This window comes from Globicephala melas, chromosome 18 (genome assembly GCF_963455315.2).
Source record: "Globicephala melas chromosome 18, mGloMel1.2, whole genome shotgun sequence".
NCBI classification, from domain to species: Eukaryota; Metazoa; Chordata; class Mammalia; order Artiodactyla; family Delphinidae; genus Globicephala; species Globicephala melas.
The window spans coordinates 18,835,924-18,862,696 of NC_083331.1; the positions used below are offsets into that span (position 1 = coordinate 18,835,924).

General features: G+C 36.5%; 1 protein-coding gene and 1 long non-coding RNA gene across 2 annotated transcripts in view; one reads left to right on the plus strand and one right to left on the minus strand.

Moving 5' to 3' along the window:
- The window catches only part of LOC115866635 (uncharacterized), an 85,950-nt gene that overhangs the window by 41,066 nt on the left and 18,111 nt on the right, over positions 1–26,773 (plus strand). The gene's annotated exons all lie outside the window — the stretch shown is intronic.
- ITM2B (integral membrane protein 2B) lies at positions 469–25,184 on the minus strand. The gene is made up of 6 exons (XM_030882296.2): positions 24,884–25,184; positions 5,730–5,858; positions 4,043–4,249; positions 3,146–3,256; positions 2,507–2,657; positions 469–1,370 (listed from the first exon to the last, which is right to left on the minus strand). The coding sequence occupies exons 1-6, from the start codon at positions 24,998–25,000 to the stop codon at positions 1,285–1,287; spliced, it is 801 nt and encodes a 266-aa protein (XP_030738156.1). The 5' UTR covers positions 25,001–25,184; the 3' UTR covers positions 469–1,284.

Below are 26,773 nucleotides of genomic sequence, written 5' to 3' on the forward strand. Positions count from 1 at the left end.
ATCCTCAATCTCTCAATACCTGACTAGCCAGCCTGAAGCTTTTACAGTATTACTGTAAAGAAACCAAGAGCCAGGAATCAAATAATATTCTTGTTAGACCAGAACTGGTTCCTAGACTAAATCCTTTATGGGTTTGTGATGCTTTAAAAATTCTGACTTCTTAAATTCAGAATTGGAATTTGTCTCAGGAATTTACAGTGAAATTACTCTTAGATATTTTAAATAGGGGTGGATTCTAAATTATTTCAGATAGGAAACTACCTTAGAAATATAAGAATCACCACTATAACTCAAAATGCTCCATTTGTGAGAAGACATTCTCAAGAAAGCACTTTATGTTCCTTGGAAAGTTCAGGTTTAATGACAGCCCTTCCAGTAAATACAAAAGCATTATTCTACAATGTTTAAACAGCATCTTTCAAGGTTGAGTCTTAGATGTTACTTTAATAGCATCCATGAAGAATGTAGTTACTTTAAAAGTTTTTTATTTTTTAAAAAAACTTTGACTTTACCCACTGTATACAGAGAACTGGATTTTTAAGAAATAGTTTCTTCTTTAACATGGATTATCTCAAGATATGAAGAACCAAATTACTCTTTGGTTTTATTAGATGGGAAAAACAACACACAGTCCTTTAGTCAAACAACTTTGTGATATTTATATTCCATTGCACAGGTATAGATTATACAAATTAGTAATACAAGTTATTTCTTAAATTCCAAACATTTTCTAAAATATTATTATACCAGATACCTAGGATATTAAAACATCAAGGCGGAAATCATACTCTAAATAGTTAAATATGACACTGAAAATACTACACATTTTAATTAGAGGAAAATTAAAATGTGTGCTCAAATGCTCTAACAAACTAAGTTGCAGGGCAACAACTACAAATAAGTCACTGTGGTCCATTTTTACGTATGCATATATATGATTATTAGATAACCCCTCCTCTTGAAAATGCATAATTAAAACATAAAAATCTGGATAAATGAATTAATGAAATTTAAACTCTTCCTAAGATCTACGGTGAAGTGTACTATTACCTATGACTTCATACAACTACTAATTCAAGATAAAAGACACCACACCTGGAAAGAAAAAAAGATTTTTTTTTTTAAAGATAATGGTTTTAATTGAGTTAATGAGATGAAAAACAGTGAAGCCCTGTGTTCTACTTACATGAAAGAAGATTTTAAAAAATAATCACTGCACAAAATACAAAGGGTGGGGTTATGCTGTGGTGTTAAATTTTTCTCCATAATGTTTTTCTTGACTGTTCAAGAACAAATTAAAGTTTCCACAGCAAATTTGTTTTCAAAATGCCGAATCATAGCACAATTGCTGACTTCGCGTTTCTGAATACCTGTTTGGAAGGGAAAATTTTTTAAATTTCTGATTCTTCAGTAATAAATATTCATGTTAATTTTCACAGTTATTATTTAAACATAAAAAATATTTTACTCTATATTCCATTAACTTCTATAGTTTGATTTTTTTTAACACTGCAGAAGTAGATTTAACACTGCAGAAAATAATTTCCCTCTCTTTTCTAAACCAAGTATCTTAACAGACGCTAGTAACAATAATAATGCCATACATATAAATTTATGACCCTGAAGGTAGTGGAAATGTTCTATGTCTTGACTGTGGCGGTGATTTGCTGAAACTCAGAACTACACACTAAAAAGGGTGAATTGTATTATATGTAAAATTATGACTTTAAAAAAAACTATGAACCATAAGATCATTTTAAAATGAAAGAAATCAAGCAGCAGGCTTCAGGTGACTCACCAGCCCAATGTGGGAGAACAGTATTATCAAAAGTGCTAACAGAAAGCCAGGAATGCACTTTAACTAGGTGCCACAATTTCAAAGAAATCACACCATAGTGTATCTGCATGGCACTCCTTACTTTCTAAAGCTCTGTCACGTGTACTTTCATTTTATTTTTACAATGATCTTGAAAAAAAATGGGGAGATAATGTCATCACGTGAGAAAACAAAGGTGAAGTGATTTGGCAAAGCTACATTAGTTGTGTCAATGCTCTTAATTCTTCAGCCAAATTCCTTTCGAACTAACCTGACTGTGGTTATCTTCAATGTGATCCAAAAGGCAAACTCTGCTTAGAACCTAGATCCCTGAGCATACAAATGAAGAGCTACTTCAGAGACCCTCCGGATAAGCAGAACCCTTGCACAGTACAGCTCAACCGAAGGGGTAGGATGGAAAGGTGGACTGGGTGGCCATATGCAAAGTGAGGTAAGAGCACCTCAAGGGAATGACATTTCACATTCACCTATTCTATCTGAAAAGAGTAGATTTAGAATTAAGATGACTCTTCAGAAATCTAGAAATACTATACAAGGTACAATATAGTTTTATTTTCTCACTCACGGCAAGTGTATTGGTAACAATGACTAGCTTACATCTAAATCTAATTTAACACAATGAAGTAAAACAAACTTTTTTGCCAACATTTTAACATTAGAAAGTATTACCTTTAATGGTTTCTCTGCGTTGCAGTTTGTAAGTTTCCTTGTCATGGCACAGTCGATAAATATAGAAACCCAGGTGATCAATGTTTTCAATGCGATCAGTGATGACCATGTGTTCATGAATCAGATATGACTGAGGCAAATATGTCCCAGCCTACATTTGGAAAAGAATATATTACACAGATATCTCAAAACATACATTGAACAGACAAGGAAAGCAGACAAAATTCTTAGAGATTATAGTACAGAACAGAGATTGGCAAACTACTACCCACCATCTGTTTCTATAAATAAAGTTTTATTGGCATATAGTTGTGCCCATTTGTTTACATATTGTCTATGGCATCAAAATTGATTAGTTGCAACACAGATCTTATTTTTTAAAAGCCTACGATTTATTCTCTGGCCCTTTAGGAAAACTTAAATATAATTTTAGAAATGACATTTTAATTTCAAAATATAAAGTATTAAAAGAAAAGAGACAAGGAAAAAACCTGAAACCACAAGTCTTAGTTCCTCGTTGTAAAATGCTTATTAGCCATACTGTCAGTAAGATGGGCTCCTATAGGGCTAATTTCTCAACAAGGAATTCCAAGATGCTGTAACAGCATCAATAATAAGAAGTATTTGAAAGTTTTATACCTTTATGTTAATAAGTAACTCCAATAGGTTCCTGGGTGGCATAACAATGGAAGTGTTCAGAGGAATCACATAGCATTTATCCAGTTTAAGATCTAAATAGGCTGTGAATTTCTGGGAAGAAAAAGATATATTTTCATTAGATTAATGTACAAATATTACCAATATACAGACAGGCAGCAACTGGATTTTTAAGAATAACTTGTACTATTAGAATGTGTAAATCACTTGCATTTCCACAAATCAAGTATTTGGTGGGGTAGGAATGGAAATAGTAATGGGAGAGGAAATTCTGCTACTAGTAAATACAGTTCTTATCAGATAACAACAAACTATTAAAATTAACTCAAATAAACTATCACCTGATTAAGAGACTTAGTCCCCAGTCCCCTCACTTATAAACCCTAATGCCCTCCAAGGCATCCATCTATTGTATATAAAAATTAACTTCTCTCCTATGCATCTAGAATAGTACTAACTAGTTACTACCATCCATAGAGAACTAAGTCAATTAAATGATTTTGTGTTCTTACGGTTCAGATGAGAAACCTGATCGAGAAAGACCATCTCATAGGATGGTTTTGAGGATTAAAATGAGTTAAACTAAACCATGTAAACATTTAGATTTCTAAAAGCAATTTAGCAGCAAAGGAAGAACAGCATATGGTGTGTATTAAGACAGACAAGGCAAGGAGAAGAAAGGTAGGTTCACTGAGGGTCTGCTTCAGACAGAAAGCCCATCAAATGTTGGAGTTTATCTTGCAGGGCAGAAGAAACCCAAGGCCATTTTTTAAAAAAGTAAACCATAAATAGAATAAATTAGCAAATACTGAAAATGAAACTACAAAAGCATCAATTAAGGAACTTGCATTCTTTTACAGTTCAGGGCACCTGGCTCACCTTGTTAAAATCATGAACAATGTTGGCAGGATCACTGTCTGCAAACTCTGGGATAGGCACGCTGATGAATTCAACCTCATCTTCCTCAAAGATCTTAATATTTTCCTCAATGGTCTGGTAGCGAGCAGCTGGGGCATCTGCAGAAGGCTCATTTAAGATGACATCATCTTTGATGTACTTGATTCCACAGTAGTAGACGTCATCTGGCTACAGAGAGTTTAAACACTATTTCAGCAATTCAGTGGAAGACAGGTTTTTAAATGTAAGTATTACTTAAGCTGCCACCTTTACCTACATAGCATTTTGCTTGCAAACTCTTACTTTTAGATGACAAGTCAGACAGTTTAATTACAGCGTTAACACATTCTTTAAGATCAGGTTTTAAAGTACTGTAAAAAACCGGTTTCAGAAGGAGAAAAGCAGCTGATTTCTCCTTTACTTTTTGTGTTCGACAAAAACAGAATATAAAAGCAATTATCCATCTGGTGACAAGTAAATCTGAAGAAACACACAGGCCTATTTCTACCTGTAAGCCTTATTTTTATAAAAGAATATATTCAGAAACCAGTAATGTTTTTCTGAAAGAACATACTTCTAAAACTTTTTGATGTGATTCACTGATTACATGATTTTTCTCTCATTAGCCAAAAGGGATAGTTTTTCTGAAATTTCCACAGGCATACAAGTAGTTCTGATTTTGCCTTAAAATATATCACAATTAAGTGGAAAATATCAGATTATAGCAAATCATTATAAAGATTTTTTTTAAAAGTATGCGTATACAATAAAGATTAGGAGCATATAACAAAATGTTAGGTCAACAAATATCTCTGGACAGTGGAATCGCAAATGATTTCTTTTATATAAAAATACATTTCTTGTAAAAAACTGCATTAGAAAGATGACTAGTATTTCACTAATATCTATCAACATGCCATTATCTCAAAAAATATAGAAAATGAGCACAAAATTTACACATCCTATGTAGAATATTTCACTTTCTAAATAAAATCTATTTGTCAACAGTTTCTCCAAACTCTGGTATGTTAAAAGAAGTACACATACTGAATTACTGTCAGAGAAATATATCACAAAACAGAGATCATAAATCATAATCATTGTAATCAGAAGAAAACAATGTCTTAATCCACTGGGATTACTATTCTGTAATAAATTATAAACAACTTTTATCCTAAATTACTTCATCATTATTGCTGAAATCACATTCTTAAGAGAAACCAATGACTGGGGAAGAGGCAGAGAGAAGTGGAACCACTATACTCTGGGCCCAGGAGAAAAAGGCTATTGTGGGGAAGCCCAAAATGTCTATCAAATTATAGTTTATCAATATGACATTTGAGGCTGGTGTATCTATTCAACTGGCAATTGAAAATACTATAACTTAGCTATTAATTATGGTAGGAAAATTGAGGGTTAGTCAATTTTTAAAAATCATCCAGCAATCTATACCCTTTAGTCAGCAAAACAATGTTATTCTGCTTTTAGTGACTGTCTAATAGGTTCAGCAAACTTATGCTCAGGAGATTCTTTAACATAACTGTAAAATAGGACCACCACTCTGACTAAAGGCCACAAACAAAAAAGCACAGGCTTAGAACAGGTTTGGGTCAATTTTCTAATACACGTGAAGGAAAGGCCAAAATGTCCCTAGCATTTTCCCACTTACTTGAAGTGCAAAGTATTTGTACAGGTATGCTCCTCCTAGAATGACACCTGCAAGCATAAATGCTAGTCCAAAGCACATGCACCAACACCAGGCTCTTCTTTGGCCAACTGGTACCACTTCATCTGGGTCCTAAAATATGAAAAAGACTGATGATCAATATCTTATCTGCAGTCAGAATCACAGAAATGTCAAGCTTGAAAGAAACCTTAATAATTATCATTTTATAAACAAAGATATAAAGACCAAAGGAGTCAGGTCTCTAATCAAAATCTACCCAGGAATGATTAAGTGGTGGTACCAGGACCCAGCCTAATGCCTCCTGAGCTGGGACACCAGTCTTTTGGGAGAGTTCTTTCTTCTAACTTTCAATACCCCACCTGCCACCCATATCTCTACAGCAATAAATTACATACTCCACAATTTCTATTTTCTGTGCCTAACTTTTAGTGATTAAAATATCTTCTAATATTTAAAAATTCAGAAGAGGCTACAATACAACTTTGTCGTGCAAAATTCTGGTGCTGAGTCTTGTGTATTACAATGTTGGGGTATATGAGATTATTTATAAAATTATGTGTTAGCCTGCTGCAGGTAATTAGTATTTCATACTAGGTACAAAGCCATTCCTAACCAAACATAATAAAAATTTACACGAAAACTGGGGACAAACCAAATAATATTAAACAGATTCTTTAAACAATTAGAATCTCAAAAAAGTAGGACAAATGTATTTAAAATAATCCTGTAATTCCACTGCTCTACCCTAAAGAATCCCAGTTTAACGAAGTTCTTCTTTTTTTTTTTTTTTTTTGCGGTACACGGGCCTCTCACTGTTGTGGCCTCTCCCGTTGCAGAGCACAGGCTCCGGATGCGCAGGCTCAGCGGCCATGGCTCACGGGCTCAGCCGCTCCGCGGCATGTGGGATCTTCCCAGACCGGGGCACGAACCCGTGTCCCCTGCATCGGCAGGCGGACTCTCAACCACTGCGCCACCAGGGAAGCCCAAAGTTCTTCATTTTTAAGATATCAGTAGAAAACTGAGGAAAGATTTAGTAAGAAAAACTTATTAAGTCAAGAGACAATACAACTAGCACACAATTTTAGACTTCTGATTTTGACCCCCCTCAAGGAAATAATTTAGCACTGGAACATCATCTAGGGTCAGGATATTCAGTCAGATACACTCCTTGCCCTTCTAACTCAGGCCCTCTACTGTCGCTTCAGAGTTATAGCTAATTTCTTATTTGTGCCCATGTTCATGTGCAAAGAGCTGACAAACAAATGAGATTAGCTGCTGGTATTATATAACCAGTGGCTCAAGAAATAGTACAGGCAGCAAAAGAAAGGCTCCAGTTGACTTGAAACCAACATAATAAAAGATGATCTAGTAAGTAGTATGTGTGTAGAGCCCTTCAAGTATATAACTTTATCCTTTGCTTGGAAAACTCAATATGGGATGGATTAAGGGAGAAAGTAGACTTGACCTACACCTCCATAGATAAATAGGATATAACTTAAAAGTTAGGAAGAAAACCTGTATGAACAATGCTGGATACGGTTGAAGCAAGAATTCAGTGAGGAAAGAATGAAAGCTAAGGTTATGTTTTCAATTCTAAGATAAGGAATTTTAACTTGATACTACAGGGGTAAAGCCCAAGCCCAGATGTCTCAGCCAACCAAAAACAATTTAAGGCGCTTGGGTTGGTTGACGTTTCAACACAGAATTTAACACTGTAGAAAAAATGCCATTCAATCTAAGGATTGGCTCAAACACTGTGAGAGCATCACACTTTGCTAGGCATACCTGTCAGTGTATGGCATGTATACTCAAGACAACAAGTACAGCAAGGAAGTAGTGTGTACTGAGAATAAACCTAGAGGAATTTATCAAGCCATACAAGATACCCATCTGTGAACAGAAAGTTACAAGAATTCCACAGGAGTCATAAGGTATTATGAAACCTGAATGATAAAGTACATGTAGTGTTTTGCTTGAGCCCTTGTCTGAGATGAGAAACAGTTCCTAGCATAATTAATTTCAGGGAGGAGGAAGGGTGGGGAGACGAGAATGACAAATGGAAATAGTCATTTCTAAACATTTGGCATCAGCTGCTGAGACAGTCAAATGTGTGTACAACACGCCCCTGTTTGGCAGGCTCTCTTCACTAGCCACACTTAAAGGGATAGCCAAAGAGCATATGGGCAGACACTCGTAAAAGAATATGCAGCCCGAAGGTTAAACTGATTAACAGTGTCCAGGCCTTTTGCTCTACCATTTTTAGCAGGTCAACAAACAATATTTTCAAGAATAAATTATAAACGTCTACTATGTGCCAAGAGCTGTGCTAGGACTGGGCATGTAGCCTCTGCCAAGAAAGAGATCGTTCAGATCAGCCTGGAAAACAAATATACAAAAAACATGAATATGCCATAGGCTCTAACAGGAGAATGTAGACAGCACAGAAGAAGGGCTGATTGGGAGAAGACTTCCCAGGGGAGAAAATACTGGAGAAGAATGAAGGACGAATACTTATTACCCATGCAGAAGACAGAGTGAAAGGGCATTATGTGTAGGGCAAAGAATGAATAAAATCATGGGGCCAGAATGTATGACATTCCACGGGTCACACGTGGTACGGCTGGAGTGCCCAGTATGGTGGTGAAGGGTACAGGGGTGAGAATGGAGAGGTTACTGGGGCAGGTCACAGAGGGACTTTGTGTAACAGGCTATGGAGTCTGAATTCTCATGTTCATTCAAAAATCACATCTCAGGACTATGACAATAAAACAAAAATTTTAAATTTCTCAAGAGAATCTAACTTATAAAATACCTCATGTACTCACAGGTCATTTGTTCAGCACCTCAACCACGTGAAACCATGGCTTAAGAATCAGGAAATAAGAGTCTGAATCTCCAAATTACAGACCCAAAGTCCATGCACCACAATCATCTATTTCATAAAAGAGGTATAACAGGTCTTCAAAGTCTGTCTAATCTCTTTTTTCCTCTAAATTTCTATAAGGTTAGTATGGTAGCACCAAGCCAACCGTGGCACTTAGCTGGCACTCAACTAATATTTGATGAGGGAGTAGAATGTAGAAAAAGTTTTTAAAAGCTTGGTTATTTATTTTTTTAATGACCCCAAAGTTACACATCAGCAGCCAGCGTGACAATGAAAGGTGGGGGCAACATAAGAATTTATGACGCACAGGAGACTGTGGCTTTTTAGCAAAGAATAGTAGCCCTAAGCACGCAGCCCAGTTCAACATTAAGGGCCTGTTATTTGCAATGTACTGTGCTAGATCCTGTGGGAAATTCAAACGTGACTAAGACATGGTTGAAATCTTAAGCAATTTACAGTCAAAATTAATAGTATGCATGACAAATAAGTGACGTTCCTTGTTACAGTCTGAGTCACAGAGAAGGGATTAAAGTATATTCAAGATAGAAATGTTGTTAACCTAAGTGATTTAAAAATGCATTTTAAATGATTAAATTTTAAAACTTGAAAGAGTATACTTAGAGAAAAAGGCCACATGTTAAGATTTAAGAAAAACCCCACATGACCATCTCAAAATATGTAGAAAATGCATCTGATAAATTGTAACTCCCATTCATAATAAAATCTCTTTGCAAACCAGAAGAGGTGAAATTCTTTAACATGAAAAAGGCTAATAATCAAAAATCTACAGCAAACCTCATATGTAATGGTGAAACTTCAGAATTAAACCATACCCTTTCAAGTCAGGAATATGAGAATGCCCACTAAAACTGATTCTTTGTTTTCATTCAACATTGTACTAGAGATCCTAGGTAGTACACAAATGATAGAACATGAACTGATTAAAAGATTAGAAAAAAGAATACAAAGCTGTGATTATGTCAAATGATATAACTGTCTATGTAGAAAATCTGAGTAAGTCACATTATTCAAACTAATTAAGAGTTCAGCAAAATTGCTGAAGATCAGTAATTAAAAATCAACTGAGTCAAAGATTTACACATAAATAGTCCTAGCATCATTATTCATAATAGCCCCAAACCAGAAACAACACAACTATCCACTAACTGATGAATGGATAAAGTGTGGTATATTCATACTGAATCTCAAAAACACTATAGTGAAAAAAAAAACTCCAACGCAGAAGACTACCTACGAAAAGGAAAAACTATAATGACAAAAAACAGCTTAGTGGCTGTCACGGTGAAAGGAAGATGGAAGAAGTATGAGGAAATATTTCAGGGTGGCGGAAATGTTCCGTATCTTGATTATGGTGGTGGATACATGACTTTATACAATGACCATAAATTCAATCAAACTGTACACATAAAATAGGTGCATTTTACTGCATGTAAATTTTATTTTAATATGGGGAATGAGAGAAAAAAATACCAACTGAGTTCCTATATACCAGGCAATAAAAGAAAGTCTAACAACACCAAGTGCTGGAGAAAGTGTGGAACAATGGGAATTGAGGACTTTTGCACAGTAGACAGGAGCTGGTACAAATGTTTTGAATAACAATTTGGCAGTACCTAATACAATTAAAGATACATATATCTTATGACCCAGTAATTCCATTCCTAATAACATAACCCTAGATAAACACTTTTGTACACAAAAAGAGGCTCAATAATGATTACTGCAGAATGGTCATTAAGGAAAAAAATTGGAAATAACCTAATGTCCACAAGTAAAGAATAAAGTATTATGGGTTCATATAATTAAAGTCTAAATGAAACCAACTAGCACTATTGATTTTGAGATTAATCTCAGAAACATAATGCTAATGCAAAAAAATTTTTAAAAAAACACCATATATTGAAGACTTAAAAAACATATAAATGGTACTATAAATTCTTTGTTTTTATATGCTTGGATTATTTCATAATTAACAACAAAAATCATAAAAATCATAAGAAAAAGGAAAACCACTCCTGAACAAGAGCAACTTCACTGGGACATAAAACTTTACTTGGCCTAATTTAAAACAAGTCATAGACATTTCCTCCCCTTGTACTGCAATAAAACTGGTGCACCTTAAATGATGCTGATAAGGTAAAAGAACTCCCACAGGTGCTGTACAATTATCACCTCATTAATCTTCCTAAAACCTCAAGTTTTTACCCCAGTTTATAAATGAACACGCTGAAGCACACACTGGCCTATAATCACCCCTCAACAGTAGGGACAGAAAGAAGCGGCTTCAAAAGCATTCTCACTCTTGCACTGTACTAATTTCTGGTTTGAATAATCTTACCATATGATAATAAAATTACTTAACCAATTATATCTTAAGCAAAATGAAGAGTAAATTCTGTTCTGGTACTTCAATTAGTTAAGAATTAGGTCACCTCAATCAGTTCCCTAAGAGGCTTCAGTAAATGTGCTTCAATTATAAACTTAACTCAGACAAAATGCAAGGGTTTTCATATAATTTTTATTCTGTGCCCATACTAACAACTCACACTTCACGTCCTCTGGCATCTCTATGTAAGCCTTCTTTGTAGAATGAATGAAGAGACACTTTTTCAGAGCTCCCAGACATACTATTTTGCATTATTAGAGCAAATGCAACAACACCACTTTAGGAACCAGAATACTAAAGAGGAAAGTATCTCTTAGGGTTAAAAATCGTATTACAAAAAAGAAAAAAAGAGATGGCATAAAACACTTTATATTTAAAAACAGAAATACAGAAAAGAACCAATACAATTTATTCAACTCAGAGTAGCATAAGCTACTGAACCTTCAGAAATACATTTATTTAGAAATATGTACTTTTAAAAACACATTCAGTAATATCAATAAATAGGGGTTGCACAGGCCAGCTGCCCATGGATGTGTTGTTTGGCCTGTACACTGTTTTACAAAATACAGAATTAGCTGCCAACGTTAAATATATATATAATAATTCAAATTTTCACAGATTTCTCATCAATGTTCTAGTTTTCTCAACTCCTCCCCCATCATTTTTCTTCCTAGTGAAGACCAAACATACCAAGTACTTTTCTACAGTGTTGCTTGGTTTTGAACCTTGATTTTCATTTCCAGCTATGACTGGGTATGCTTCCTTCTGAGAACCTAATTTTAAACTACTTCTCCATATAAAAGGGTTTTGAGTTCTGGGTTCTAGAAACTGGATTAATATGGTGAATAAAGCAGCTGAATCCTTTAAGTGACAGAACAGGTATTCTTTTGCAAAGAACAAATCCAAGCATGAATGGCATAAGCAAACCAAAAATGGTGACAGAGAGAAGCTGGGATTGGACAAGCTCAGAAAAACCACAGTCCAAGAGCTACGGGAATAAAAGATGGTCCAGACAACACCCAGTTCTCCGGACAGACAGAAACAATGAGAATGACGGAAACTACTCATGGTATAATACCATCTGTATGAGGTTCTGGCTAAAGGTTAAACTACAGGAACAGAAAACTGGGACAGGTGTGACACTCAGGATTGACTACCAAGTGATATTAAAGAACATTTTGGGGTGAGGAAAATATTCTGCATCTTGACTACAGTGATTACACAAGTGCACGTATTTGTCAAAATTAACAGAACAGTATAAAGCTAGAAAGGCTGAGAATTTCAGTATGTAACTAATACTCCAGTATATTCGAATTCCTCTCCTTTCCCAACTTATGAGGAGCAAGGAGAGTGTTTTTTCCTAAAAGCCCATTAAATGATACTGAAGAAGATGAAAAAGATATAAACTTTTAAGAAAGATAAGGATGAAAAGATTGATAGCAGACAAGAAATCTCAAAATTTTGGAGGATGGGAAACAGACAGACAAGTGGTATTTTAACTTCTCTGTCTCAATCACCTCATCATTAATGGATTAATAATAGCACTAATCTCATAGGGTTAGTGTGGGGACTAAATGAGGAAATACAACTGAAGTATATAGATCACTGCTTGGCACAGAGTAAATAGTAAGTGCTAAGTGATAGCTATTAGTATTATCCCCACCACCATCTGACTTAGCTGGGAAAGGTAAGCTGAAACAGGTATCTTCTTGGAGTAAAGCCAATAAAAAGTAATCTACACCTTTCATTTTTTAATATTCCTTCTTTTTTCCTTTCATAATACTTTATTGATGCACAGAAATAAATTTAACTTGTTTTGTTAAAATATACTCATGATTAAAAATATGTATATACTCATTAAATTAAATTAATTAAAATTGCTTACAAATAAACTCTTAAAATATGTTCACCCTTTAAAAAACAAACAAACAAAAAAGCAATCTACAGCAAAATACTGAAAAGGCCAATTAAAAAAGGCATTACTGGAGAGGAAAAGAAAATGACTTCCTATTGCAATAAGAATTCAAAAATAAAAACCTTGGTCATCATTTAAGATCTACTTAAAAAAATTTCCAAAATGTTTTCCTAACTATACTCTTTGAACCACAGAACTTACACAGGCAATCGTTCCAACTGATTACCATCATGTAGGATACCAGTGCCATCCATTTGCCACTGGTACATGTTCTATTCAGCTGGCTTCTACATTAGTTTTCTTTTCCCAGCATGGAAAAAAGCAACAAAAAGACATGATATGATCCAGCAACCTGTTCACCATTAATAGCAGTAATTCATTACCAAATATATTCTGCTATATGTAAAACACAAAAATCTATGGCTAAGAAGCTAAAAATCTATAAAGACACCAAACATTTGTTTGCATTTTCTCTTGCTCATTTAAATCAGTAATCTGAATTTTATTTTCTCATTTGACTTTTCAGGTAAGATTGATACTATCTCAACTAGGGTGAGAAAGTTCACATGAGAAATCTTATGTCTGAAATGCAAAAAGGGAGCAGCTTTCCAAGTGATTGGCATTATATGGATATTAATGTTACTGCATTATTTTACACTTGGAATAGGGAGAGATTTTTTAAAAGAGAAACTAATCTAAAATTACAATGTCAGGACTTCCCTGGTGGTCTAATGGTTAAGAATCTGTTTTGCAATGCAGGGGACGCCAGTTCGACGATCCCTGGTCAGGGAACTAAGATCCCACATGCCAGGGGGCAACTAAGCCCACGCCACAACTATAGAGCCTGCGCGCTCTGCAGCCTGCGCACCACAACGAAAGATCCCGCATGCCACAACCAAGACCCAACGCAGCCAAAACATAAGTAAATAAAATAAATAAATATTTTTAAAAATTAAAATAAATAAAATTACAATGTCTACAAAACCAATTTCTCATTAATGTCCTTTTTTGTTAACAAATCCTACGACACATAAGCAGCAAAACAGGAATAAAAAAATTAAAATTTTAAAGCCATTGCATAACAGTTCAACTACTGTGAGAAATATGAAATCTGAACCAAATTATTGGCATTATATAAAATTAGCACATGCCTAGGTTTAAAAAAAAAATAGGCCAGAACTATAAAAAAAAATTAGGCTGTAAATGCTTTTAGTGCTGGATTGTAATTTAATCACTTTTTACATCATTAGGGACAAGCAGAGTATCTGGTACATAGCAGAATATTAATATAGGAATACCTTAAGAGTCTTCTATTCTTTTTCCTACTTATTAATATTTTAAAAGATGACCATCATTTAAATATAGTGTTTATTCAATCTACACTGAAGAGAAGTGTACTAATGATACTACTTTTGAAATTTCATCAGGTTTTCCAATTCATATTGGTGAGATTAAACAACAGCATTATATACAAATGATATTTACTGTTAATAACAACCTTTACTAGGGATTGATAAATTGGTCAAGATAGATTTCTTCTGCCACTGGCTGAATCATGAGTTCATATTGTTCCTAATAAGAATATCAACTGTCTTCCTAAAAATTTTAAGTATGATAGGAAGGCTCTACTCTATAATTCATCATAAAATTATGTGTCAAGATTAGAGGGGGAAAAAAGCAAACCTGTTCTGGACTCATTTTTGTATAAATCTTGGATTTTAATGTCATTCAACGAGATAACTATACATTTGTATTCAAATGAGTCATTCCATGTAAAATGCAAAACTTTTGCAGAGAAAATATCAAGTATATTCTTCTAAAAACATAAAGTAATTCAAATGTGGAAAGTTACATCTCCCATCCAAGTTTAAAAATTTGAAAGTTATATAAAATGACTATTAGAAAACATAATTCCAGTTCTTGAGATCAGAGATATTTGTCTCTCTAGAGTGAACATGTAAAAAGTGCTTTGAACCTATGCCTAGCACCAAATGCATGTACAATAAACACTGAATAGTCATTTCATCTTGCTCCCTTATTCTACCACTCTCCTCACCCTTGGATCCAGGGGGTTGTTTTCTTGTGAAAACAGACACAGATGTTTAAGTAGGCTGTGATTAATTTGGTTTACATGGTTGGTCTCTCTGAGTTACACCAGTGGCCTCCTGAAGGTTGAGGTGTTTAGTGAATTTTAAATCCCTAGTATATAGTCTGGCCATGCAGTAGTAGGTGCCTCTGAATATGTGATCAGTGTACTTCTCAGTAAGAAAAGCTCCTGTATGAAAGAGCCATGAAAGCTTATTTAGTCCAATACATCATTTTACAGATAAATATAATGAGGCCCAGAGAAGTTAAATAAAATTATTTGTGCGGTATCACCAAATAAGGCCTGAATATCATCTGACTCCATGTGCACACCTTAGGGAAGGAAAATCATGGAGCTATTAGGTCAATGACCTACCTAAATAATAGGTTAGGCAAATTAACTCTGGTAATAAGTGACGTGATACCATGTTACAACTGGATAACACTCATATCCAACCAGAAACATAGCCTAGCCTGAGTTTCTACAGATTTTTCCTATCGTAATAGGTTTACTTAAATTGAGCCACACTCCTAGTAAGCACTATGTGTATGTGTTAACCATTACAACAGTAGTGTTCGTATTATTAACATGTTGACAAAATTAATAGAATTTTTCTCTATTATTCATCAAATTACAAAGGACAGTAACAGAAAGTATTAAAATCATATGCACATGAAGGAAAAACAATAAAGAAAAATAACTCAGGCACACTAGCATATAAGTATTTCAAAATCAATGAAAAAGGCAAGATATTGTTACAAAAATGAACCTAACTTAGAGGAATAAAGCCACAAGGCAAAAACCATGAAGTTGGTAGTGAGTGAGTTGCCTCTAATATTAGTCATGAAGAAGACAATTTTGGAACATTAAAAAGGGAGACAAGAAGATGCCTCTTTTTAGGTCATCCTGTCTGACCTTAAACTGGTGTTAATAAAAATGCACATAGTTTCCATTATTATCTATTATTATCATTAAGCCCATTTTTAATGTTAAAGAAAATATTCTAATAAATCTTAAAGCTATAAAGACAGCTGAGTTGAAAGTTCTATTATTGATTTCCAGTTAAATGGTTATCTTTACTTCCTCCTGAAAGCTCAACAGAGTGATAGTAAAGGGATAAATAAATAAACCTTAAGCCAGAAAATGGATATGACAGAAAACAAAGTATGTCAATAACAATTATGAAAGCTGAAGGCATAAGGAAAAAAATCTCAAGCTTCTAGAGGAAAAACAAAACAAAACTGGTCATATTCAAAGAACCAGGAATCAGAATGGCATCAGACTAGACGATAACGGAGCAATGCCATCAAAATGCTGAAAGAAAATTATTGCTAACCTAAAATTTTATGCCCAGATAAATTATCAATTAAATGTGAAGACAGAGTAAAGACTCTCAGACAAGTAAAGTCTAAAAAAATAATTGCACTCAGATGCTTTTTCTTGGATTTATAAAACGTAAGATCCAACTTAGGATGGAGGCAAAGGCAGAACAATTCCAGGATAATAATTACTCTCAGGACATCGGTGTAGAAACATACCTAGAATACAACTAGTCTGGGTGGAAAGACTGAAAAATGACAAATGAAATATCGCCAAGAAAAATATGGAACTCGGTAAGTTATCTGATAAGTTTGTAGATACAAAAGGCAATTATACTGCTGTCAGAGAGTATGAGGATGAATTAGCAATACATAGAAAATTAAGCAATCCTCCCCCTTGACCCAAGAAGTCAGTTATCGAATTCAGGGGAAATAAAAATGGTTTTGTACAAGAAAGGAAGTAGAATAAGTTATACTACTTACTCCAATGTAATGCAGTATAACTACATTAACTAGTAGTTATACTGCATTACTACTTACTCTGTGTAAGTTTCATGTCAATTATAATAAAACCATGGACTATCAATTTAACCAGACATTACTATAACTATACTAGGAGAACAGATTATGTATATACCACGTAAATATATAGAAAAGGCTAAATATTCACTTTCCATATTAGGAAGCCAGTAGGTAATATCTAAAATTGCAAAAAACACAAATGAAAACAAAAACCATGAAACAGCAAGTACTTAGAGTAGAAGTTCTCCAAATGTGCTCCAGAACACCCTTTCAGGGGATCCACAATGTCAAAACTATTTTCATAATAAAAATAAGACAGGGGCTTCCCTGGTGGCGCAGTGGTTGAGAGTCCGCCTGCCAATGCAGGGGGCACGAACCGGGAGGATCCCACATGCCGCGGAGTGGCTGGGCCCGTGAGCCATAGCCGCTGAGCCTGCACGTCTGGAGCCTGTGCTCCGCAACGGGAGAGGCCACAGCAGTGAGAGGCCCGTGTACCGCAAAACAAAAACAAAAACAAAAACAAGCTCTTGGGGTCCTCAACAATTTTTTAAGAGTACAAAGAGGTCCGGAGGCCAAAAGGTTTGATAACCACTAATTTAAGAAGTGGGTTCCAAAAAAAAAAAGTGGGTTCCTCAGAGATAGGGCAGGACTAGTATTTGCATTTTAAAGCTAAATTAATACTTTGATTAAATCCAAAATTAGATTTATAAAATTCTATCAACATCTATTACATAATGAGAAATATACTTTTATACAAAAATGGACATAGCTACTGAATGCTAAGGATTTTTAAGTTGCAGGAACAGCTCCTCACCAGAATACCTTGGGGAAACAGGGTGTTATTTATCAACAATCTTGTTATGTAACTGACATGTGAGGTAGGGATAAGTGGTAATAGTAACACAAGAAGTAATATTCCAAAACAAGCATGATGGGGAGGGAAAAGCGGGACTTTTAAAAGATGGGGATGGGGAAAAGCACTAACATTTAATTGAGTTTCTATGAACTAGGGACAGTTAATTCCATCACAAGAACACTATAAGGTTGGTACCACTATACTATTTTACAAATGAGGAAACTGAGGCTTGGGAGGTTTCCAGACTTGCCCAAGTTATCAGATCCAGGTAACAATATTAACTTTTGCCGGTAGGATCTAACACTATGTGAAAATAGTGTTAAGTTTGAGGTATTAGTTTATAAAAAACAATACAAAATGAATAAATGCTATGCTTCATTAATTTTCTACTTCTATCTTGAAGTCTACTTCTAGAAATCTTTAAGATGTAGTAGTGCCAAATAAAAGTTTGAATTGTTAAAAAAAAAGATGTAGTAGTAATAATAGCAGCAGATATCTATTCAGTCTTACTCTGTTCCAGGCATTGTGATCAATTTTTTACATATTATCATATTTCCCAGTTAGCTGATGGAGAATCAGAGAGTTGGAATAATTTATCCAAACTAACACAGTAAGTCGTAGAGATAGGATCTAAATACTAAAGCACAAACTGCATAGTCTGACTTCTCAATAAGTAGACAGTGTGGTTTCCTGAACTATACCCCTTTTTGGAGTGAGGGAACTAGGCCAAACAAGAGAAATTGATTATTTCCCCCCAACCATTTAAAAATATAAAAAATCATTCTTAGATCATGGGTTATACAAAAACAGGCAGCAGGCCACAATTTGGACACCTGGGCCATAATTTGCCAGCCCTGCTCTCCACTGTAAAGGAGACTGTAAAATGGTGGCCTATGTCAGTCTTCAGTGTTTCCGCCTGAAATTCTGGTATGAATTAGTTGTTAATACTGAAAAGTCAAGTTTTAAATAAAAACCCTGATTGTAGCTTGCCTTTAAAAACTGGAGGATCAAGCAACACTGGATCCTTTTTTCTTTTTTCGATGAAAATGAAGAATATTCTAAGTTGTTTAATATGGGAGGAAAAAAAAAGCCTAGCTTCACTATATCATTTGCTTGGGCCCAGGAGTAGAGTTTGCCGTCTCTGCTTAACATGCCTAGCACTGCCCTAGATGGGATTGGGAAATTTTTTCCTAGCACTAATATGAAAGCAAGGTAAAATAGATTGAGGAGAAAACTATAAAATAAAAAAATTTAAAAACTGACATGGTATATATAGTAGAAAAGAAATACTAGAGAGACTGGCTGACAAAATGAATTTTAAGAACTGCAGACCTAGGGAATTCGCTGGTGGCCTTGTGGTTAGGATTCTGGGCTTTCACTGCCGTGGTGGCCCAGGTTCAGTCCCTGCTTGGGGAACTGAGATACTGCAGGCCATGCGGCTTGGCCAAAAATAAATAAATAAATAAACAAAATTTTAAATAAACAAATAAAAATTTAAAAAATAAATAAAAATTGCAGACCTCGGTGGACCAACTCTTAAAGTCATTTTTCCCAGCATAAAGAGGATTCTTCTTCTGGACATTGCAGTAAGTGATTTACTTAACAATGCAACTTACCTTTTTGGTTTTTATATTAAATAATTTTAAACATCATAATCATATTTAAAGCAGAGAAAACAATCTAAGATTTACGCTTTATTCTTAACTCGTTATGCAAAACATTTAAGTCTTGAAAAGTAATTTTGGCATTAAAAGTTAAAACATTCAAATATACAGAACTCCATTAAAACTTCTCATTTTTTAAAGTATGAAATTCAACTATGCCAAAAAAGGCTTATGCAAATATTTCAAAATCTTAAAGTATTAAATACCTAACGTCATACTTAGTGTCAATTTCCCAAATAAACTCCCTACATGTTTAACTTGAAAATGTTTAGGATTTAGAAACTGTGCAAATTTAATTTCAACATTAATTTCTCTTCTGACAAATATATTTTAGCTTTAAGTCATATAATTACTGCTAGAAACTTATCAAGGTTAAAAGATAAATATTAAATGAAAAATTAGAACATCCCTCTATCATAAAAATAGTAATATTTTCATTTCTGAAACTCAAGATTGAAAGTCTTCTGCATAAGAATAAAAAGTCTATGTTATTCTTACTTGCTTTTCCCCCAAATGGCAGAATTATAAAAATACTTCATACTTTCTTTTCCTCTAATCAATTAAAGAGCTCAAAAAAAACTTCAATTGTTTAAAAACAATTTTGTTCAACTGTTGGTAACACATAAAATAGAGGATTATACTGTAGATTTCTTTAAAGCTATTAAGTACACGTATCATAAATACTGATTAAAAGGGATAATCACAATTAAATGATTTTTTAATGATGTTCTTAGTGTCATATCTACAATAAAATTTCTAATTTTCAACTTTCAGTTGCCTACCCTATAAAACTTTCATTGTTAAGCTCTGTGCAAGAAAATGAGAGCCAAGGAAATAACTCTACACATAAGCTTCTTGAAAACATAGCTCCAGTGTTGCTACTTTCTACAGCATTTTGACAAAAACCACCACGTGCTGTCAAATCCTTTATTTTAACAGGCAGCAGTTATGGCCTGAAAAGTCCTTTGATGGTAAAGTCCTTAACTCCTTTAGTCTAAGCTCTAATAAAAAATGACAAGTTTACCGAAAAGTTTAAGAGGATGCATTCACTGATGTCATTTTGAAAAGACACAAATTTTTCTGGCTCTTCCTCTACTGACACTATGACATACAAAGGAGTCCAAGAAGTTTTAGTTATACCATGAATTCAGAAAGTATTTTCCTTTTGGAAAAAAGAAAATGACTTTCAAGTAGACTCTCCAGATATTTAAGTTATGGTATGAGAACAAATAAATAAAATGTCCCACCTTACATCAAGCCTTAGCAATACAGAATGAAAACTTCTAAAGTTAAATTCTAAATCAATTTAAATAGGCCTGTACCATGTGTTTCAAGAGGTATTTCTGATTAAAATAATACTTCCATTCACTTAAACCTCTTATATGGCAGAGCTGATATTCCATAACGTCTTACAGGTTTATGATTTTGCCAAGGATAATATACTTGCTTCTATCTAGTCTGGAGAAAATAAGTTTAAGATGACACTGGGAAGACCCCAAGCAGGTAACCTCCAACTGCACGACATGCAATTTTGTCCACCCTCTGCAGCTGCAGCAGCCCGTGAGGCGTGTGTACATAGGAGGTCCTGTCAAGTCACTTGGTAGGCACAGGGGCAATTAATTTGTCTCCCAGAACTAATCCTTCACTTCAGACATCAATATCCTCATGAAGAACTAAAATGCAGTGACTGTAAAGTGTTTGCTGGCCAATGTTGTTTACAGACACCTAAGTTACACAACTAGGTAATCATATGCACTTTTGTTAAAGGGAACCAAGCTCCCCATCCCTTCTGTAAACATCAAAACATTTCAGTAAATGTCATCATATTTATGTTCCTTCTCCCCTCTACCTCCCCAAAACCAGAAAATACAATGAACACCAACACCACCAAAAGGCAAAATTACCAGTCCCGTTTATGCAAACAGAAATGCCAGAAAGTATAAAGAATTAGGATCCAAGTAGCCATTTTGTGACGGGTAACTCAGAACTTACTGGGTTAGCAGTCCTTCACTTATGCTTCCATCCTGCCCCATCTTTTCCGCTCCACGAGCATTTTACTTTTCCTTTTAAGGAGGTCTGCAACTACAACTACGATGCACAGCAGAGAAGAGGCAACACTATTTATCAGCAAAACAACTTGCACGGATACCTATGAAGGAAACTTGAGCTTCTTCGACGCCTGAGATCAGGAAAGGCATTTCCTAATTAGGCATGACAACAGAAGTTGTTATTGACAACTACTGTTCTACAGTGAGGTAACCCAAAATGAAAATTGAGCGTATTACATAATACCTCTATCTCCTTTCTCTGTGACCCATGGCTATTTAATATAAGGAAGGAATGTAACATGCTGAACATGGGGAGGAACAAAGGGAACAGTCTGATTAGGGTGAGGAGGTAGTTATTTTTTTTCACAGTTAAAACAATTTGATTCCTGCCAAATATAATTATGTAATTCTAGCATTTTCATAGAATTTTAAAACTGGAAGAGTCCTTTACAGACCATCTGCTCCTACCCTGTCATCTTACACATAAAGAAATCTAAAAACTTAAGCCCAAGATCAAGTAGTTGTGTAATGACAAAACTGGGACTTCCAACTCAGGACATTAAGTATTTTCTTTGATATTTACATATATATAACAATTTTCCAAAGTTCAAAGTAGAAACACAAACATTCATGAATGAATTGCTGCCTCTAACATAAAACATGCATATAATTTCAAATTCACCTCTATTACACAAAACTTAGGGGAAAATGTAGGGCAAGAATAATAAATAGCAAGCTAGTTGAGGTAATATAATCAATAGACATGGCTGTTGGGATTAATAGCTACTGAAAAGACAAGACTGAAAAATGGGACAATGGAGCTGTTTCCAGAGGGTCCTCACCCAGCAGTGAGAAAAGAGATAAAGAAATAGCAAAGGACAGGAGCAGTGTAAAAGTACTGGAATGCGTGTTACATAAGCCAGCTGACTGGAGTGGTAAGAATTCTTCCGGCATAAGGTCTGAAGAATCTGCATTTTTAAACCAGAATCCCAGATGATATCAGGTGACCCTTAAGCGTACATTTTGAGAAACAATGGTTTTCGGGATATCGTGGTCTAGGAGAGTTAAAGATACTCAAAATTCTTGTTCGGGGTTCTGGCCCATTAACTAGCTAAACTGGATCCTCTCCACCAACCAGGCAAGGGAATGCCCCAGGCAAACACAGGAAGGCTGATTCTGTGCAGAATCCAGGGAGTCAAACTCAGTAGTTCCCCAGCACAGTCACCCCAAGGAGCCAGAGAACATTAAGGAATCACTGACCCAGCTCTAAGAGATCTTCCACAAATGTCTGTTATTAAGTAAGGTTTTCATTTACTGTTAAGTGACTGATTATAAGGATTCTAGTTTTAATGTAGAGCAGTATTTTGTCACTCACTTAAGAAGTCTTTGAGCTTATAGCTAGAAAAAGAATGTCATTTTGTATCTGCCAATTCATCCATGACTGCTATGTGGTTACAAAGGAAGATTGGCCCTCACAGCTTTGTTCCAGTATTTTTCTTTGGCTATGGGGATCTGAGAAAACAGAAACAGAAAACATAGCACAGAGCTATGAATGGTTACTTTTTTTCCTGCTGCTATGACCATAATATTTGAATACGGTGAAATTGTGAGAAATTCTGAGAATCTGAAAACAGGGTCACCATTTCAGAAATGACAGTAAATGCCAAAAGTCAGATTTAAAGCTGCCCAGCAAATTATTTCTGATTTTTGTCCAGAGTTTCACATCTCTTTCACTAGAGGAACAGGGAAAAGCCATCTGAAGTGACATCATCCAATCCTTTCTCTCTCTCTCTTTTTTAATAGGAGGAGTTATATTTGTTCATAGGATTTTTAAAAAGACAAATAATAGGATTAAAATCTATCTAATCTCTATCTACGTATTTCAGTCTGTTATGACTGAGTACTTGACTATCAACTTATTTTAGGTACAATGAATGTTAGATAAACATAGAGCTAAGATAATAATTTGCTGCTGGAATTATCCTCTGTGGATTCCAAACATTTTCTCTTAAGATCAAGACGGTTTACAACGGATTCAGGAAAACAATACCAATACCAAAACTCTAATTCCTTTTAGGGAATCAGTCCACTTCCTATTTCAAGGCAAGACAGTAATTTAAAAGTCAACCCCTGACGTTTGTTTTTAACTAGAACATTTCCAAAAAATAAGTACAGGCACATCCAGATTAACGTTGTATTTTCAAACATTTTTTACAGTGAGTTTTCCAGTAGTAGTAATTTCCATTAGATCATATAAAAAACAACGATTATTACTCATACTTGCACAAATTATTAGTTTTTTTAAAGTTAGAACTAAGTTTACCCTACTTATAATAGGTCTTGAAAAATGCTAACGAAAAAATTAAAAATTACGCAACATAAATAACTTCTACAATTGATTTCTACAGGATTAAAATTTTGCAGCCTAAAGAAGATCTCCTAGAAAGAGGCTGTGAGTCTTTCCTTTTTATTCAACTTCTGAGACAATTATAATCATACCTTAAATGAGAATTATTGTAAACCACTAAAACTTAGCACAATCATGGTCCCTCCTCTCCTGATTTTTTGCTTAGGGCTAAAAGGGGGATTTTGTAAAATAAAGGACAATTTTACAAGGGACGTAAGACAAGTTTGTTACGTTTAGTTTCACTTAGTGTAAGGGACTCTCGTAAAGATACTGATATCATTTAAAAGTCAATTGTCGGTTTTACACAGACATCCACATAGTAATTAGCGATCTTTACCGGGAATAAACGTTTTAATAATAAAATTAACAGCCAGAACCTACTCTGAGCAGACCGTCACCTTGCTTTCTCCTCTCGCCCGCTCCCTCGCCCCCCTCTCCCTCCCCAGACCCCACGGTGAAGTTCACCTGCCAATACCGAAGGGCCGTGGAAAAAGAGGAGGTAAAGAAGAAAATGCTTTTAAAATTAACAGGCTTTTACAGTAGCCGGACTTAGTGCAAGGACTGTTCAGCCTAGAAACGAAAGTAGGAAGCTACAGAGGTGTAGGCTTGTAATGATGTCAGCCATTTTAGGCACATTATACTGGGAGGAAGTGCCAAACTCCGCTGTTGTTTTTGTTGTTTTGCGTGCCACCGCCGGTCTCCAGATCGACCGAACCCAGTCCTGGCCCCGGGCACATTCCCGGACTGCACCAACGACCGTGCACTCGGCACCGTTCTCCAATCCTCCTCCCCGCAGGCCTCCCAAGCTCCCTATCCCGCGTCAGGCGCCGCTTTCCGCACACGCACTTTCTTACAAAGAAGCTGAGCCGGACAAGCAAGGGGAGCGGCCCGAGAAAAAGGAGAGCTCGGCCCTCTCGGGGACTCTGTCCCGCGCCCCGCGCCGCTTCGGGCGCAGAACAGCACCGGCCCCTCGCAGCTCTCCCGCGGGCCCAGCGCCCACTCCTCCGACCCCCTGGCCCTCGGACCTTGCAGTCCACGGCGACCGCGTTGTGGGGGATGATGAGCGCCTCCTCGCTGCTCTTGGGCTCGCCCTTCTTGGCCTCCTTCTGGGCCAGAGCCGAGTTGAACGTCACCTTCACCATGGCGCGGTCTGGGGCGCCCTCGGAGGGCGGCGGTGGGCTCGAGACGCGGGCTGCGGGCTCCTGGCTGCGACTGCAGCTTCCTCGGCCGGGCTCGGAGCACGGCTAAGTGGCGGTGGCGCAGGATACTGCAGCACCAGCCGTGCAGCCTCGCAGCTCCCGGACGAAGCCCAAGACCGTTCGCTTTCCCCCGGGGGCGGGGCCCGAGGAGGGCGGACGGGGGTGGTGGGCAGGGGGCGGGGCCGGAGGAGGGCGGGGTGGGGTCCTGCGGGCGGACCCGATGTGCAGATCCGAGCCGAGTCAGACCCTGCTTTCTCCCCGGGTCGGAGGAGAGATGTAACCGGGAAGGGCGCTCCTGCGTGCGGGCCTGGATTTTGCAGTTTTGAATTAGCTTCCAACCAGTTTACCTCCGTGCACAATGTTGCAGCTGTGTAGCAAAATCGGGTGAACTTTACCGGTCTGTCGCGGATAATGGGTTAACCCTCTGCAGCGCCAGGCGGACCCTTCCCTGCCAGCTGCCCGCACCGAGAACCTAAAGGCCGTGGAATTTGGGGGCATTTCCATTTTCTAACTTTATTATGGAACCGACTCGGTGGAGCAGAGAAATGTTTAATGCTCTCTATCCTTGTGACTTGTGATCGGACCTCACCCAAGGGCGTTACCTGACTCAGACTGGCCTTGTCTTTCTTCCCCCGGCCCCCGCCATCGCAAGGTCAACGGCTGCCCTGCCTAGTCCCAGAGCAGTTGGGAGGAAGTTTCTAGGCAGATTTGCATTTCATACATCTCACATTTCTAAAACAGAATGTTCCCCTCCCGTGTAGACTTGGACAAAATCCACAAGCACACGGGACTGATTTGCGATTCATATTCGATGATGAATCTTTAGTAGCTTTGTCCAAAATTAAAAAAAAATTATGGGTAAAGCAATATTATGTTTTGAAGAGATTTCGCTTTCACCTAATTCAAGAGAGGCTAATGGCCTGCAGTGTTACTGGGTTAATGACTGTGTCAACAGATGGCCCTTTGGACAAATGGTTGATCTTGAACCCTTATTCCACTCGGCTGTGTCCTGATTCAACCAGAGATGTGGGTGCGCTCTAGAATGTTTCAGCTGCGGCAGCTCTGCCCTGAGTCAAGCATGAAGAAAGTAGGTTGAATCTGAGTTTCTGCAGAATATGGCCATGCTCAAGGAGGGGGTTAGGTCTCTCAGACCCTCCATAGAATCAGACCACAATTCCCTGCAAAACATCCCAAGATCTCAGAATCTTTCAGATTATATATTTCCAAGAGTCATACTGGACTGAGGTAGAAACCCAGCCTAAACCAGGTGTCGGCTTAGGCATTCTGAAATTCGAGTGAAAATGAATTAAATGTTCAATTGAAAATAATAGTAAGAATTAGGTTCCAGTCCTGGTGCGTACTGATCCTAGCTAGCCATGTGACTTGCAGCAGCTTATTTAAACTCCCTGGGCCTCCCTGGTTCAGGGATCAACTCTGTGGGGTTGACTCTGTGAACTGGCATAGTGTCAGAGATTTCTTGAGACACTACAATTGAAGACTAAGAAATTCTGGAAGCAAGATCTAGATGATTATAAATGATTATACTATATCCTTCCTGCTCCTCGTTTTGTTATGATGGAATGGTGGGGAAATACCCAAGGCATTTTGCATTAGAATTAGTAAAGAAAACAAAATTATGAACAGCACTATTAAACAAATTAGGAAACTGAGACAAAGAAAGAACAAAGGAGTTTGACAAAACCAGAAATTAACCAC